This window comes from Euwallacea similis, unplaced genomic scaffold (genome assembly GCF_039881205.1).
Source record: "Euwallacea similis isolate ESF13 unplaced genomic scaffold, ESF131.1 scaffold_47, whole genome shotgun sequence".
Taxonomy (NCBI): Eukaryota; Metazoa; Arthropoda; class Insecta; order Coleoptera; family Curculionidae; genus Euwallacea; species Euwallacea similis.
This window is the reverse complement of record NW_027098672.1, coordinates 20,478-39,076: the sequence shown is the minus strand read 5'-3', so window position 1 is coordinate 39,076 and position 18,599 is coordinate 20,478. Positions and strand designations below refer to the sequence as shown.

Here is an 18,599-nt window from a genome sequence, read left to right as displayed (position 1 = left end):
CTTTTGATAATTACCCGGTTTATTTGACGTTTGTTGATTTTTTTCTCAGGAATTCATCAAAATAGTCCCACGACTAATCTCACCGTTGGATAGAGCTTGTCTAGAAGAACATTTTGAGTGGTCACACGGCCGAATCGGACCAGAAATTTCCGAGCGCGGAGCGTGCAAACTTTTAATATTTACCCGGTTTATTTGACGTGTGTGAATTTTTTTCTCAGGAACTCATCAAAATGGTCCCACGACTGATGCCACCGATGGATAGAGCTTGTCTAGAGGAACATTTTGAATGGTCACTCGGCCCAATCGGACCAGAAATTTCCGAGCGCGGAGCGTGCAAACTTTTAATATTTACCCGGTTTATTTGACGTGTGTGAATTTTTTTCTCAGGAATTCATCAAAATAGTCCCACGAATGATCCCACCGTTGGATAGAGCTTGTCTAGAGGAACATACTGAGTGGACACACGGCCGAATCGGACCAGAAATTTCCGAGCGCGGAGCGTGCAAACTTTTAATATTTACCCGATTTATTTGACGTGTGTGAATTTTTTTCTCAGGAATTCATCAAAATAATCCCACGACTGATCCCACCGTTGGATAGAGCTAGTCTAGAGGAACATTTTGAGTGGTCACTCGGCCGAATCGGACCAGAAATTTCCGAGCGCGGAGCGTGCAAACTTTTAATACTTACCCGGTTTATTTGACGTGTGTGAATTTTTTTCTCAGGAATTCATCAAAATAATCCCACGACTGATCCCACCGTTGGATAGAGCTAGTCTAGAGGAACATTTTGAGTGGTCACTCGGCCGAATCGGACCAGAAATTTCCGAGCGCGGAGCGTGCAAACTTTTAATACTTACCCGGTTTATTTGACGTTTGTGAATTTTTTTCTCAGGAACTCATCATAATGGTCCCACGACTGATGCCACCGATGGATAGAGCTTGTCTAGAGGAACATTTTGAGTGGTCACACGGCCGAATCCGACCAGAAATTTCCGAGCGCGGAGCGTGCAAACTTTTAATATTTACCCGGTTTATTTGACCTATGTCTACTCCTATCTCTGGAAGTCATCAAAATAGTCCCACGACTGATCCCTCCGTTGGATAGAGCTTGTCTAGAGGAACATACTGAGTGGACACACGGCCGAATCGGACCAGAAATTTCCGAGCGCGGAGCGTGCAAACTTTTAATATTTACCCGGTTTATTTGACGTGTGTGAATTTTTTTCACAGGAACTCATCATAATGGTCCCACGACTGATGCCACCGATGGATAGAGCTTGTCTAGAGGAACATTTTGAGTGGTCACTCGGCCGAATCGGACCAGAAATTTCCGAGCGCGGAGCGTGCAAACTTTTAATATTTATCCGGTTTATTTGACGTGTATGAATTTTTTTCTCAGTAATTCATCAAAATAGTCCCACGTCTGATCCCACCGTTGGATAGAGCTTGTCTAGAGGAACATTTTGAGTGGTCACACGGCCGAATCCGACCAGAAATGTCCGAGCGCGGAGCGTGCAAACTTTTAATATTTACCCGATTTATTTGACGTGTGTGAATTTTTTTCTCAGTAATTCATTAAAATAGTCCCACGACTGATGCCACCGTTGGATAGAGCTTGTCTAGAGGAACATTTTGAGTGGTAACTCGGCGGAATCAGACCAGAAATTTCCGATCGCGGAGCGTGCAAACTTTTAATATTTACCCGGTTTATTTGACGTGTGTGAATTTTTTTCTCAGGAATTCATCAAAATAATCCCACGACTGATCCCACCGTTGGATAGAGCTAGTCTAGAGGAACATTTTGAGTGGTCACTCGGCCGAATCGGACCAGAAATTTCCGAGCGCGGAGCATGCAAACTTTTAATATTTACCCGGTTTATTTGACGTATGTCTACTCCTATCTCTGGAATTCATCAAAATAGTCCCACGACTAATCCCACCGTTGGTTAGAGCTTGTCTAGAGGAACATACTGAGTGGACACACGGCCGAATCGGACCAGAAATTTCCGAGCGCGGAGCGTGCAAACTTTTAATATTTACCCGATTTATTTGACATGTGTGAATTTTTTTCTCAGTAATTCATCAAAATAGTCCCACGACTGATGCCACCGTTGGATAGAGCTTGTCTAGAGGAACATTTTGAGTGGTAACTCGGCGGAATCAGACCAGAAATTTCCGAGCGCGGAGCGTGCAAACTTTTAATATTTATCCGGTTTATTTGACGTGTGTGAATTTTTTTCTCAGTAATTCATCAAAATAGTCCCACGACTGATCCCACCGTTGGATAGAGCTTGTCTAGAGGAACATACTGAGTGGACACACGGCCGAATCCGACCAGAAATTTCCGAGCGCGGAGCGTGCAAACTTTTAATATTTACCCGGTTTATTTGACGTGTGTGAATTTTTTTCTCTGGAATTCATCAAAATAGTCCGACGACTGATACCACCGTTGGTTAGAGCTTGTCTAGAGGAACATTTTGAGTGGTCACTCGGCCGAATCGGACCAGAAATTTCCGAGCGCGGAGCGTGCAAACTTTTAATATTTACCCGGTTTATTTGACGTGTGTGAATTTTTTTCTCAGGAATTCATCAAAATAGTCCCACGACTGATCCCACCGTTGGATGGAGCTAGTCTAGAGGAACATTTTGAGTGGTCACTCGGCCGAATCGGACCATAAATTTCCGAGCGCGGAGCATGCAAACTTTTAATATTTACCCGGTTTATTTGACCTATGTCTACTCCTATCTCTGGAAGTCAACAAAATAGTCCGACGACTGATACCACCGTTGGATAGAGCTTGTCTAGAGGAACATTTTGAGTGGACACACGGCCGAATCGGACCAGAAATTTCCGAGCGCGGAGCGTGCAAACTTTTAATACTTACCCGGTTTATTTGACGTGTGTGAATTTTTTTCTCAGGAATTCATCAAAATAATCCCACGACTGATCACACCGTTGGATAGAGCTAGTCTAGAGGAACATTTTGAGTGGTCACTCGGCCGAATCGGACCAGAAATTTCCGAGCGCGGAGCGTGCAAACTTTTAATACTTACCCGGTTTATTTGACGTTTGTGAATTTTTTTCTCAGGAACTCATCATAATGGTCCCACGACTGATGCCACCGATGGATAGAGCTTGTCTAGAGGAACATTTTGAGTGGTCACACGGCCGAATCCGACCAGAAATTTCCGAGCGCGGAGCGTGCAAACTTTTAATATTTATCCGGTTTATTTGACCTATGTCTACTCCTATCTCTGGAAGTCATCAAAATAGTCCCACGACTGATCCCACCGTTGGATAGAGCTTGTCTAGAGGAACATACTGAGTGGACACACGGCCGAATCGGACCAGAAATTTCCGAGCGCGGAGCGTGCAAACTTTTAATATTTACCCGGTTTATTTGACGTGTGTGAATTTTTTTCTCAGGAACTCATCATAATGGTCCCACGACTGATGCCACCGATGGATAGAGCTTGTCTAGAGGAACATTTTGAGTGGTCACTCGGCCGAATCGGACCAGAAATTTCCGAGCGCGGAGCGTGCAAACTTTTAATATTTATCCGGTTTATTTGACGTGTATGAATTTTTTTCTCAGTAATTCATCAAAATAGTCCCACGTCTGATCCCACCGTTGGATAGAGCTTGTCTAGAGGAACATTTTGAGTGGTAACTCGGCGTAATCAGACCAGAAATTTCCGAGCGCGGAGCATGCAAACTTTTAATATTTACCCGGTTTATTTGACCTATGTCTACTCCTATCTCTGGAAGTCAACAAAATAGTCCGACGACTGATACCACCGTTGGATAGAGCTTGTCTAGAGGAACATTTGGAGTGGACACACGGCCGAATCGGACCAGAAATTTCCGAGCGCGGAGCGTGCAAACTTTTAATACTTACCCGGTTTATTTGACGTGTGTGAATTTTTTTCTCAGGAATTCATCAAAATAATCCCACGACTGATCCCACCGTTGGATAGAGCTAGTCTAGAGGAACATTTTGAGTGGTAACTCGGCGTAATCAGACCAGAAATTTCCGAGCGCGGAGCATGCAAACTTTTAATATTTACCCGGTTTATTTGACCTATGTCTACTCCTATCTCTGGAAGTCAACAAAATAGTCCGACGACTGATACCACCGTTGGATAGAGCTTGTCTAGAGGAACATTTTGAGTGGTCACTCCGCCGAATCGGACCAGAAATTTCCGAGCGCGGAGCGTGCAAACTTTTGATAATTACCCGGTTTATTTGACGTTTGTTGATTTTTTTCTCAGGAATTCATCAAAATAGTCCCACGACTAATCTCACCGTTGGATAGAGCTTGTCTAGAAGAACATTTTGAGTGGTCACACGGCCGAATCGGACCAGAAATTTCCGAGCGCGGAGCGTGCAAACTTTTAATATTTACCCGGTTTATTTGACGTGTGTGAATTTTTTTCTCAGGAACGCATCAAAATGGTCCCACGACTGATGCCACCGATGGATAGAGCTTGTCTAGAGGAACATTTTGAATGGTCACTCGGCCCAATCGGACCAGAAATTTCCGAGCGCGGAGCGTGCAAACTTTTAATATTTACCCGGTTTATTTGACGTGTGTGAATTTTTTTCTCAGGAATTCATCAAAATAGTCCCACGAATGATCCCACCGTTGGATAGAGCTTGTCTAGAGGAACATACTGAGTGGACACACGGCCGAATCGGACCAGAAATTTCCGAGCGCGGAGCGTGCAAACTTTTAATACTTACCCGGTTTATTTGACGTTTGTGAATTTTTTTCTCAGGAACTCATCATAATGGTCCCACGACTGATGCCACCGATGGATAGAGCTTGTCTAGAGGAACATTTTGAGTGGTCACACGGCCGAATCCGACCAGAAATTTCCGAGCGCGGAGCGTGCAAACTTTTAATATTTACCCGGTTTATTTGACCTATGTCTACTCCTATCTCTGGAAGTCAACAAAATAGTCCGACGACTGATACCACCGTTGGATAGAGCTTGTCTAGAGGAACATTTGGAGTGGACACACGGCCGAATCGGACCAGAAATTTCCGAGCGCGGAGCGTGCAAACTTTTAATACTTACCCGGTTTATTTGACGTGTGTGAATTTTTTTCTCAGGAATTCATCAAAATAATCCCACGACTGATCCCACCGTTGGATAGAGCTAGTCTAGAGGAACATTTTGAGTGGTAACTCGGCGTAATCAGACCAGAAATTTCCGAGCGCGGAGCATGCAAACTTTTAATATTTACCCGGTTTATTTGACCTATGTCTACTTGTTGATCCGGCTCGTAGGACCAAAAATGTTGATCCGGCTCGAAGGACCAAACTGTTTATTCGTGGATCGTGGTACCAAGATGTTGATTAGACATGGCCTAATTCTTGATACGTCTAGTAAGCAATGGACTGGATGCTTGCGAAGGACCACCCTGAGTTCGCGGTCTCAGAGACACCGTGTTCGTGCAAATGAAAACAAAACCCTTTTCTAACGGTAACAAAGGTTTATTATTCACTAACAACTTCGAGTAATGTAGCAAAGAAATAACAACTTTTCGTGACAAGTTAATTAGTGTAGTAATTAACCGTGTATAGGAACCGTGTGTAAAGTAATCGCGTACGAGTAACGTGCAAAGTACGGAGTTAAGGGTCGACGGAGACGCACAAGAAGAGAGAGATTTTTCTTCTTGCAAAATCTTAAATACTAAAGTTAATGGTAACCGTACATAGGCGTACCAGAAACTAAGAGGTCATCATCGGCGCTTCTTCTAGATTTGTCCTTGTGACTTGCCTAACTTTAACAATATAATTGGGTTTTATTGGAGGGCGTTTATGACCAGCATCGAGAACGTGTCTAAATTCTAGTACGCACAAAAGGTCGGCGAGGAGTTTTATTACACAGTTAGTCTAAGATCAAACAAAATGCGAATCAACATCTGGTCATACGGACAAAGTGGCAAGAGAAACGAGTAATGTCCATAGGCGTAGCACACGGATTTCTTACATACTAGTCACACATTTAATACTAGGCTTATGAAGAATACAACTTATCGAACTAATACATTAAATTAATTATCGGGAATTCTGTCCCCTACACAAGCCCTAACATGCCGGCCCCGTTAAAAGGTCGTTACCTTTTAAATTATTTACAAAGAGTTATTTGTTATTCATGGGCAATGGGCATATTTTCGACAATGATCTTCGCGATATAGTTCCACTGGGTAAGCGCACTGACACTACACGTATCACATGATCCTTTCCTTCGTGGAGTTCGACAACTCGAGCTAAAATCCAGCGCAGTGGGGCAGTATTGTGTTCCACCAGTAAAACTAATGCTCCAATATCTATGGTTTTATCTACAGTGTTCTTCCATTTACATCGAGTTTGCAAATTTGTCAAATAGTCTCTGGACCAACTATTCCAAAAATGCTGCTGGAGTTGTTGAAGTCGTTCGTAATGAGATAAGCGAGAGATAACGGCGTTCTGGTAGTCGGGTTGTGGTAAACTTGCCAACGAGTCACCAATAAGGAAATGCGCGGGAGTTAAGGGTGCATAGTCGTTTATGTCGTTTGAGATTGGCTAAAAATGTAGTTGTGGCGTTAATGTGTGATTCATTATTTATTAAGTTATAGAGTTCGATAAAATAATTATTGGCCCCTACAAAGTTAGAACCATTGTCTGAATGTATGTTTGTTGGTTTTCCTCGTCTGGAACAGAACCTTTCCAAAGCATTCAAAAAGCTATCGGTCGAAAGATCTTTAACCAGTTCGATATGTACTGCACGCGTGGCAAAACAAACAAAAATGCATATGTAAGTTTTTACGGATTTGGCTCTACGCAGCGTACCCTCCTTTATGAGTATAGGCCCTGCATAATCGATTCCGCAATTTGAAAAAGGTCGTGAAGGCGTTACCCTTGCGGTCGGAAGGGAACCCATTAAAAATTTCGAAGGTTTCGGTTTTACTCTAAAACATCTTATACATCTACTAAGGTTACGTTTAACTGCATTTTTTCCGTTTATTATCCAAAATCTGAGGCGAATTATCGAAAGCAAGTTTTGAACTCCCGCGTGGAGATGTTTCATATGCTCATTCTGTATTATCAAGTCAGTGAATTTATGTTTATACGGTAATATAATAGGGTGTTGTTGTTCAAAATTAAATTGTGAATTTATTAAACGTCCCCCGACTCGAAGTATTCCTTCTGAATCGAGAAATGGGTTTAGATTCAAAATTTTACTTTCGCTTGGGAGTTTTTTACTTTTGGATAAGTCGGAAATTTCCTTTTCGAAGCTATCCCGTTGAACCAATTTTACTAATAAAAGCAGTGACTCGTTTAATTCTTCAACTGTCAAGGCTGTTGACTTATTCATCACTTTGCGGCATCGATTTTTAAGTCTGCATATGTAACCTACTACTCTGTGCAGTTTGAAGAAGGTAGAAAATCTATCAAAAATGTTAAGTCCGTAGTTGTTGCTATTTACACTCGTTGTTTTATATACTGTGGTATGATTATTTTTTAATTCGGGCAAGACATCGACGGGAACCTCATGGCTATCTAAGTTCGCTTCCGTCCTTGATGTGTTTTTCTTTAAAAATTCGGGACCGTGAAACCAAAGATCACATCCCAGCAATTCCCTTGGGCTCAATCCTCTCGATATTACATCTGCAGGGTTGGCCTTGCTTGGCACGTGAGCCCACTCCGTTATCTTGGTCAATTCATTAATTTTTGCCACTCGATTGGCAACAAAGGTCTTAAGGTGAGCAGGATCAATTTTCAACCATGCCAAAACAATACTAGAATCCGTGAAGTATCGTACGTCTGATATTTGTATGTCTAAAATTTGTCTTACCGTATTCATTAGTTTGGCTAAAAGGTGGGCCGCTAGAAGCTCAAGTCGAGGCAAGGTCAATTTTTTAGCTGGAGCTACCCTTGATTTTCCTGTCAACAGTCGTAATTCGCGACTACCTGACTCATCCTCCGAGGCCACGTAAATACAGGCTCCGTAAGCCTTTTCGGAGCTATCAGAAAATCCGTACAATCTTATATGGGCCGTCTTTGTTGGAATTACAAGCCTATCGATCTTGTATTCATTGAGGCACTCCAGTTCATTCGAGAATTCCTCCCAAATCTGTCTTAGGTCATTCGGGACCGCTTGATCCCAACCGATATGTAATTTCCATAGAGCTTGAATGATTAACTTGGCCCTAGTTAATGCGGGACCGATCAACCCAAGCGGGTCAAAGATCTGCGAAATTTTTGAAAGAATAGTCCTTTTGGTAACACGGGATGGCTCGTATTTAATATTTACTGAATATTTTAGAGTATCTTGTTTAGGATCCCAGCTGATTCCAAGAGTTTTTATATGTTTATCTTCATGAGGTAGAATTAAATTGTCGTGATTTTCGTTACTGTTTGCTTGTAGGATACTGTTTAGAACTATGTTACTGTTGGACGACCATTTTCTCAATTTAAAATTAGCTTGACTTAAAATATCGTCTAGTTCCCTATAAATTTGCAATGCATCTGTTTCCGAATCAATGCTAACCAACAGGTCATCCATGTAGAACGAACGTTTAATTATTTCTGCTGTTCGTGGATACCTGTCTTTGTTGCGCTCGGCCAATTCTATCAAGCAACGTGTGGCTTGAAAGGGTGCACTCGATGTGCCATACGTTACCGTGTTGAGTTTATACACATTAATCGGATCATTAAGATTTGCTCGCCATAGTATCTTTTGGAAGTTACGTTCTTCCTCATGAATTTTTATACATCGGTACATCATTTTGATGTCCGCGCTCAAAACAATTTTGCGAAGTCTTAGACGTATCAAAATTGAGTACAAGTCATCTTGTACTACTGGTCCTACCAAAAGCGTGTCATTCAGGGAAATTCCTAAACTTGTTTTGCAGCTTGCATCAAAAACGACGCGACACTTCGTGGTAATAGAATTCTTTAGTACCGCACTGTGGGGTAAAAAATAAGAATTGTTTGGAATAGAGATGTCCTTTTCAATGGGTCCTTGAAGCGTCATGTGGCCTAAGTTCTCATATTCCGTCATAAATTCTACGTACTGCTTCTTGAGGTCCTTGTCCTTTTCTAACCTTTTCTCTACATTTGTTAACCGTTTTAGGGCATTCGATTTGGAGTCACCCAGACTAAAATCTGTTTGATTATTGAACGGATACCTTACGACAAAACTGTTGTCCATGTCGCGGGTTGTAGTTTGATTAAAATATTCCTCACAATAATTTTCTTCCTTTGATAGGAATTTAACATTTTCAAACTCTTCAATCTGCCAGAATTTCGTCAACGAATCATTTAATGTTTTATTTGAAATACTAGTCGCAAGGTTGCACACTACTTTCCGACTTTGAGATTCTCTGCATATTAAATTGCCCGATATTACCCAGCCTAAAGAGGTTTCTTGTAACATTGGCAATCCCTTTCCTAATTTAAGTTTACCCGAACCTAATAGATTATAAAATATATCTACCCCTAATAAAACATCAATTTGTTTTGGTTCATTAAATTTTTCATCAGCTAGATTGATATTTGTTGGAATTTGAAGTACCGAACTGGGAAATCTAAATGAGGGTAGATTTTCGGTAAGAATGGGTAAAACCAAAAATGCTATGTTAGATTCATATTGGTTGAACCTGGATTTTATTTTCGTGTGCACTCGCTGATTAATCTTTGTGACAATTTGACTGATACCTGATAATGAAAGGTCAATTGTTTGGGGACTTAAGTTTAACTTTCTGCAGAAGTTTTCTGTCATTAAATTTGACTGGCTTCCGCAATCGAGTAAGGCATTGCATTTATGCCAATTTCCTTTTCTGTCTGAGATGAGAATGGTAGCCGTAGATAGTAGTACTTGATTTTTATCAATACCTAACGATGATAATGCCAAAGGATTGTTTTCCGTATCGTACGTGACCGCGTTACTTTGGCCGATTGTTAAAACTGTAGATTGTTTGGATTCTCCATACCTTCTCAATACATCGTGAGCCGAAGGATTAGATGGAGAACTGATCGATGATTCATGTTCAGTTAATGATGAGGAAGGTTCATTAGTGCTGCTGTTGCTAGAATTTTGAACATGTTCACTTCCTGAACGTTTCTCTATATGTAACGTGCTATTATGTTTTTGGTTGCATTTTTTGCATCCTCTTGATCTACATTCCTGTTTCAGATGCCCTGGACGTAAACAGTTGCTACACAATTTATGTCTTCGAATTTCGTTATATTTGTCCGACACTGATAATTGGATAAAACGAGGACATTGATGAATGAAATGATTTTCAGTACAGATGTAACACTTATTGATTTTTTCGGTCAAAGAATACGAATAATTCTTAAACTGATGTGATTCGTTTCTTTTCTCGTGGCCTTTGTTTTGCATTCTATCCCTATCATGTTTATTTGAATGTACGGTTGAGAAGCCGCGAACCGCTTCCAACGAACGACATTTTTCGGTTAAAAATTCCATTAATTGATCAACAGTCGGCAATTCAGTATTACATTGTTTCCGCTCCCACTCCTGATTAGTACTATCATCCAGTTTGTTTAATATTATCGGTATCAACAAAACATCCCATTGATCCACGGGTAATTTTAATTTTCCTAATGATGATTTATGTTGCTGAACTGCATCTATTAATTTTCTAATATTTACAGATGATCCTTTATTCGCGTTTGGTAAATTAAGAACTAAGCCTTTAGCGTGAATGTTAATAACTGCCTTTTTATTCTCATATCTTTTTTGTAACAGATTTAAAGCGATTGTATAATTATCGGGAGTTATGTCGAGAGAGTCTATGAGATTTAGCGCATCGCCTTTACAACATAATTTTAGATATAACAATTTTTCTGTTTCACTCAAGTCGGTTCTGCTATGGACTAAGGAATCAAATATGTTTTTGAAACTGAACCAAGTTTCATAATTGCCATAAAATGAACGTAAGCCTAAATCCGGTAATTTTCCTAGACCTCTTGGTGAATTTTGTTTTCCTAAATGAGTATTAGTACTATTTTGATTTTTGCTAATTGAATTTATTAACTGCTTTAATTCTGAAATTAAATTAAAGTAGGCTGATTCGATTTCAATCCGTTGTTCTTCTTCGTTTAAGCTTAAAAATTCTAGACGAGATTGTACTTTATCGAACTGATTATAGTCCTCCTCCACGTTCTTGAGGCGGATTTCTAATTGAACTGTTTCTTGAATATCTCTGTTTTCACGAAGGTACTGTTCAAAACGGGATAAACGTTTAGTTAAAATTCTGCGAGCGTGCAAAAGTTCTCTAAATTCATCGTTCTCGCTAAGAGACTCTGCTGAGCCTAGTTCCATTTCGGATCGTTTTGAAATTTTTTCTTTTTGAGCTCTAGTGGTCATTTTTAATTACTATTGATAACGTGGCGTTAAAATAAATCAATTTACGTGATTCAAACAGAGGTACGACTAGAGAAATTAACTAGTTTCGACTTCTTTAATGTGCATAAATCGAGCATAAACCAAAGTAAATAAGTCGCATCAATCTCATACAACTAACGACCATTTAAGGTATCAAATGGAAATCGGGATTATGAGGTTATGCAAATTCAAAGAGGAAAAATCGTGACAAAAAGGAACTGACTCACCGGGATTGTTTCTTGCTCTCCTTGGGATCCACCGTTCTACTCCTTATTCCGCTTTCGATGTCCTATGTTCCACAGGTTCTGATCCAGTCCTGTGATATCCGGTTCGAAGTGACCAAAAATGTTTAATCCGGCTCGAAGGACCAAAAATGTTGATCCGGCTCGTAGGACCAAAAATGTTGATCCGGCTCGAAGGACCAAACTGTTTATTCGTGGATCGTGGTACCAAGATGTTGATTAGACATGGCCTAATTCTTGATACGTCTAGTAAGCAATGGACTGGATGCTTGCGAAGGACCACCCTGAGTTCGCGGTCTCAGAGACACCGTGTTCGTGCAAATGAAAACAAAACCCTTTTCTAACGGTAACAAAGGTTTATTATTCACTAACAACTTCGAGTAATGTAGCAAAGAAATAACAACTTTTCGTGACAAGTTAATTAGTGTAGTAATTAACCGTGTATAGGAACCGTGTGTAAAGTAATCGCGTACGAGTAACGTGCAAAGTACGGAGTTAAGGGTCGACGGAGACGCACAAGAAGAGAGAGATTTTTCTTCTTGCAAAATCTTAAATACTAAAGTTAATGGTAACCGTACATAGGCGTACCAGAAACTAAGAGGTCATCATCGGCGCTTCTTCTAGATTTGTCCTTGTGACTTGCCTAACTTTAACAATATAATTGGGTTTTATTGGAGGGCGTTTATGACCAGCATCGAGAACGTGTCTAAATTCTAGTACGCACAAAAGGTCGGCGAGGAGTTTTATTACACAGTTAGTCTAAGATCAAACAAAATGCGAATCAACATCTGGTCATACGGACAAAGTGGCAAGAGAAACGAGTAATGTCCATAGGCGTAGCACACGGATTTCTTACATACTAGTCACACATTTAATACTAGGCTTATGAAGAATACAACTTATCGAACTAATACATTAAATTAATTATCGGGAATTCTGTCCCCTACACAAGCCCTAACACTACTCCTATCTCTGGAAGTCAACAAAATAGTCCGACGACTGATACCACCGTTGGATAGAGCTTGTCTAGAAGAACATTTTGAGTGGTCACACGGCCGAATCGGACCAGAAATTTCCGAGCGCGGAGCGTGCAAACTTTTAATATTTACCCGGTTTATTTGACGTGTGTGAATTTTTTTCTCAGGAACTCATCAAAATGGTCCCACGACTGATGCCACCGATGGATAGAGCTTGTCTAGAGGAACATTTTGAATGGTCACTCGGCCCAATCGGACCAGAAATTTCCGAGCGCGGAGCGTGCAAACTTTTAATATTTACCCGGTTTATTTGACGTGTGTGAATTTTTTTCTCAGGAATTCATCAAAATAGTCCCACGAATGATCCCACCGTTGGATAGAGCTTGTCTAGAGGAACATACTGAGTGGACACACGGCCGAATCGGACCAGAAATTTCCGAGCGCGGAGCGTGCAAACTTTTAATATTTACCCGATTTATTTGACGTGTGTGAATTTTTTTCTCAGGAATTCATCAAAATAATCCCACGACTGATCCCACCGTTGGATAGAGCTAGTCTAGAGGAACATTTTGAGTGGTCACTCGGCCGAATCGGACCAGAAATTTCCGAGCGCGGAGCGTGCAAACTTTTGATAATTACCCGGTTTATTTGACGTTTGTTGATTTTTTTCTCAGGAATTCATCAAAATAGTCCCACGACTAATCTCACCGTTGGATAGAGCTTGTCTAGAAGAACATTTTGAGTGGTCACACGGCCGAATCGGACCAGAAATTTCCGAGCGCGGAGCGTGCAAACTTTTAATATTTACCCGGTTTATTTGACGTGTGTGAATTTTTTTCTCAGGAACTCATCAAAATGGTCCCACGACTGATGCCACCGATGGATAGAGCTTGTCTAGAGGAACATTTTGAATGGTCACTCGGCCCAATCGGACCAGAAATTTCCGAGCGCGGAGCGTGCAAACTTTTAATATTTACCCGGTTTATTTGACGTGTGTGAATTTTTTTCTCAGGAATTCATCAAAATAGTCCCACGAATGATCCCACCGTTGGATAGAGCTTGTCTAGAGGAACATACTGAGTGGACACACGGCCGAATCGGACCAGAAATTTCCGAGCGCGGAGCGTGCAAACTTTTAATATTTACCCGATTTATTTGACGTGTGTGAATTTTTTTCTCAGGAATTCATCAAAATAATCCCACGACTGATCCCACCGTTGGATAGAGCTAGTCTAGAGGAACATTTTGAGTGGTCACTCGGCCGAATCGGACCAGAAATTTCCGAGCGCGGAGCGTGCAAACTTTTAATACTTACCCGGTTTATTTGACGTGTGTGAATTTTTTTCTCAGGAATTCATCAAAATAATCCCACGACTGATCCCACCGTTGGATAGAGCTAGTCTAGAGGAACATTTTGAGTGGTCACTCGGCCGAATCGGACCAGAAATTTCCGAGCGCGGAGCGTGCAAACTTTTAATACTTACCCGGTTTATTTGACGTTTGTGAATTTTTTTCTCAGGAACTCATCATAATGGTCCCACGACTGATGCCACCGATGGATAGAGCTTGTCTAGAGGAACATTTTGAGTGGTCACACGGCCGAATCCGACCAGAAATTTCCGAGCGCGGAGCGTGCAAACTTTTAATATTTACCCGGTTTATTTGACCTATGTCTACTCCTATCTCTGGAAGTCATCAAAATAGTCCCACGACTGATCCCTCCGTTGGATAGAGCTTGTCTAGAGGAACATACTGAGTGGACACACGGCCGAATCGGACCAGAAATTTCCGAGCGCGGAGCGTGCAAACTTTTAATATTTACCCGGTTTATTTGACGTGTGTGAATTTTTTTCACAGGAACTCATCATAATGGTCCCACGACTGATGCCACCGATGGATAGAGCTTGTCTAGAGGAACATTTTGAGTGGTCACTCGGCCGAATCGGACCAGAAATTTCCGAGCGCGGAGCGTGCAAACTTTTAATATTTATCCGGTTTATTTGACGTGTATGAATTTTTTTCTCAGTAATTCATCAAAATAGTCCCACGTCTGATCCCACCGTTGGATAGAGCTTGTCTAGAGGAACATTTTGAGTGGTCACACGGCCGAATCCGACCAGAAATGTCCGAGCGCGGAGCGTGCAAACTTTTAATATTTACCCGATTTATTTGACGTGTGTGAATTTTTTTCTCAGTAATTCATTAAAATAGTCCCACGACTGATGCCACCGTTGGATAGAGCTTGTCTAGAGGAACATTTTGAGTGGTAACTCGGCGGAATCAGACCAGAAATTTCCGATCGCGGAGCGTGCAAACTTTTAATATTTACCCGGTTTATTTGACGTGTGTGAATTTTTTTCTCAGGAATTCATCAAAATAATCCCACGACTGATCCCACCGTTGGATAGAGCTAGTCTAGAGGAACATTTTGAGTGGTCACTCGGCCGAATCGGACCAGAAATTTCCGAGCGCGGAGCATGCAAACTTTTAATATTTACCCGGTTTATTTGACGTATGTCTACTCCTATCTCTGGAATTCATCAAAATAGTCCCACGACTAATCCCACCGTTGGTTAGAGCTTGTCTAGAGGAACATTTTGAGTGGTCACTCGGCCGAATCGGACCAGAAATTTCCGAGCGCGGAGCGTGCAAACTTTTAATATTTACCCGGTTTATTTGACGTGTGTGAATTTTTTTCTCAGGAATTCATCAAAATAGTCCCACGACTGATCCCACCGTTGGATGGAGCTAGTCTAGAGGAACATTTTGAGTGGTCACTCGGCCGAAGCAGACCAGAAATTTCCGAGCGCGGAGCGTGCAAACTTTTAATATTTACCCGGTTTATTTGACGTTTGTTGATTTTTTTCTCAGGAATTCATCATAATAGTCCCACGACTGATCCAACCGTTGGATAGAGCTTGTCTAGAGGAACATTTTGAGTGGTCACAAGGCCGAATCAGACCAGAAATTTCCGAGCGAGGAGCGTGCAAACTATTGATAATTACCCGGTTTATTTGACGTGTGTGAATTTTTTTCTCAGGATCTCATCAATATGGTCCCACGACTGATGCCACCGATGGATAGAGCTTGTCTAGAGGAACATTTTGAGTAGTCACACGGCCGAATCAGACCAGAAATTTCCGAGCGCGGAGCGTGCAAACTATTGATAATTACCCGGTTTATTTGACGTGTATGAATTTTTTTCTCAGGAATTCATCAAAATAGTCCCACGACTGATCCCACCGTTGGATAGAGCTAGTCTAGAGGAACATTTTGAGTGGTCACACGGCCGAATCAGACCAGAATTTTTCGATTGCTTATTACAATCTGTTATAGTCCATGCATTGCAACATATATATAAATATTGTGACATCACACCAAACTAGTATAAATAAGCGATTGTTGTAAGACGCGGCACTTGTATAGGTTGTTTATTCGTGCTGTACGTTAACTTGTTAAATTCTGTTCTAATAAAATTAATAATATTAAAATAAATTTTTGTTTTTTTTATTGACTGAATCTAAGTTGATATTTAACTGACGCATTCGTTCGGATTTTTGAGACGCTCAAATGTGCATATTTTGAGTCGGTTTCTATCAAGAATTTACGCAAAAGAATCTAAATCCAAGGAAGCCGCCAACCAGTGATCGAAGGTACCTACTGGTGGCGCACCATATTGATCTACTAGACGGGAGCAGCGCAACTTCACAAGCCCCTGGACATAGTGCCGAAGGTATATCGACAGATCCGGGCCTTACATTAGACACCAACGAGAAAGGACAAGAATTGCCTGCCCTGCGGACATTCTCGAAGCGGAAATTATTCCTTTCTTTAGAAGAATGATCATGAGAATACTGCTTCTTATAGTACTGTAAGTTTCATTTTTTTTTCTTTCTCCGTTATTTTTGCTGGTTTTTATTGAATAATATACTTTAGATTTAAGCTACATTTAGAATATTAGATTAGTGTTTATTAATTGTCTTAAAACATGTTGGGACCGTTACTGGGCGGAAGTCTCGCACGACTCTGACTCTCTCTCTCTCTCTCGCCACCACCACCTAGACGGTACGTGAATCTTCCCGCATTGTCCGGAAAATTCTAGACGGGTCAGGCCCTTGTAGAAAACACGGCGACGGACGCTAGGGAGTAACACGTGGGGGGACAACGTGCTTCAAGCTAGAACGTTACCATGCAGTGAAGTGTTCTTTAGCTGTTAGTCGTTATCTGTATAATATCTTGGGTATTAAATAAACTAGCTCCCCAAACCTAACAAAACACAACTTCACAATTGAACCGATTAACGAAGCCGATTTAATCGAATCATTCAATAACATATCGATTAAGTCTATTAACGATAACATGCCTTCTGTAATTAATTATCAACTTTTAAGATATCAATCAGATAATATTTCTCTTTTTGATGGAAATCCAAGACTACTAAACAGATTTATAACTGCTATAGAAAATTTATTAAAGGCATTTTACAATCGAACAGACCCCAATAATACCATTAATGTCTGTTTATTTTATACCATACTTAGCAAGCTCACAGGTAGAGCTGCAGATTTAATATCTTCACTTATCGATCTAAACTCTTGGATTCTCATCAAAGAAGTTTTGATAAATAGTTTTTCGGATCAGCGATCAATAGATTGCCTTATCCAAGATTTAATCAATTTAAAGCCGTTAAAAATGAAAGCCCTTTGCAATTTGGTATGAGAATACAGAATTCTCGCAGTTTACTTTTTTCAATGTCAAATGCAATCTCTGAAAGTAGTGAGACTAAGCTTATTAAAATAAAACATTACGACGAGTTCGCTTTAAAAACATTTATTAATAAGTTATCATATAATCTACAATTGGTAGTTAGACTAAAATCCTCTAATAATATAGAACAGGCTATGTCATTTGTTAGGGAAGAAGAGAATTTCATACAATTTAAAAGTGTACAGAATTTCGGGCAAAACACAGGAAATTTCAACAGACAATTTAAACCCAACATCAGATCTACAGATAGATCTAACTTTTCCCATAATTTTAACCAAACCCCTATCAATTCATTCAATACTCAACGGCCTCAGAATGATTACCCCCTAGACTTTTTTCGAACTTCACACAACATAATAATTTCTCGGGACCAATATTCCCCAACTTCACTCAACAAAACTCTTCAAGGACATCATATTCTAATTTCAACCATACAAATTTTTCCAGACCCCCTTTCAATAACTTCAAGAATCATACTTATCAATCAAAACCAAATTTCCCTTTCAATAACCAATTCGGTAACTCTCGAAGAACACCTTTCACACCTAGACCACCGTTTGGTCAAAGATCTCACAGATCCAATACTAATCAAAACCCCGTAGAATCTATGGACACTAGTTCTGAGAATACCGTCATTCACAATCCGAAAAGAAATTTCATTAGCCAAGAACCATACAATCAGGAAATTCTCCCCCAATCACCCGAGGAACTTACTTCCAATAACGATTATCCCTTTTACGACGTTTATAGAAACACCCACGTAGATAGTAACTCATGTCTCGACCTCAATTATCACAAATATTATAAAAGTGAAGAAAGAAATTCAAATTTTCCATCAACCAGCCGAAATACGGACACAACATAATACTACTTAACTTGAAATGACATTCAACTCCCTTACATTTTTATCCCTGAACTCCAAGCCAAATTTCTATTAGACACTGGTAGTACTAGAAGTTTCATTAAACCCGAAATTGCCTACGAATATTTCCCTCATTCTATCTCAGACGAACCTTTCCAAGTTCAAACAGCCCATGCCACATCATTTCATAATGAAGTCGCATCATAACCTGTCTTTCCCACATTTCAAACTCCTGGCTCACACAAATTTTTCCTGTTCAACTTCTCCGATAAATTTGACGGACTCATAGGACTAGACCTTATCAAACAACTAAACGCTAATTTAGACTTTAAAGCTAATA

General features: G+C 40.5%; 1 protein-coding gene across 1 annotated transcript; it reads right to left on the bottom strand.

Moving 5' to 3' along the window:
- Positions 1-6,154: 6,154 nt before the first annotated feature.
- Positions 6,155-11,348, bottom strand: LOC136418929 (uncharacterized). Its single transcript, XM_066405136.1, has 2 exons — positions 7,314-11,348; positions 6,155-6,577 (listed from the first exon to the last, which is right to left on the bottom strand). The coding sequence occupies exons 1-2, from the start codon at positions 11,346-11,348 to the stop codon at positions 6,155-6,157; spliced, it is 4,458 nt and encodes a 1,485-aa protein (XP_066261233.1).
- Positions 11,349-18,599: the final 7,251 nt, after the last annotated feature.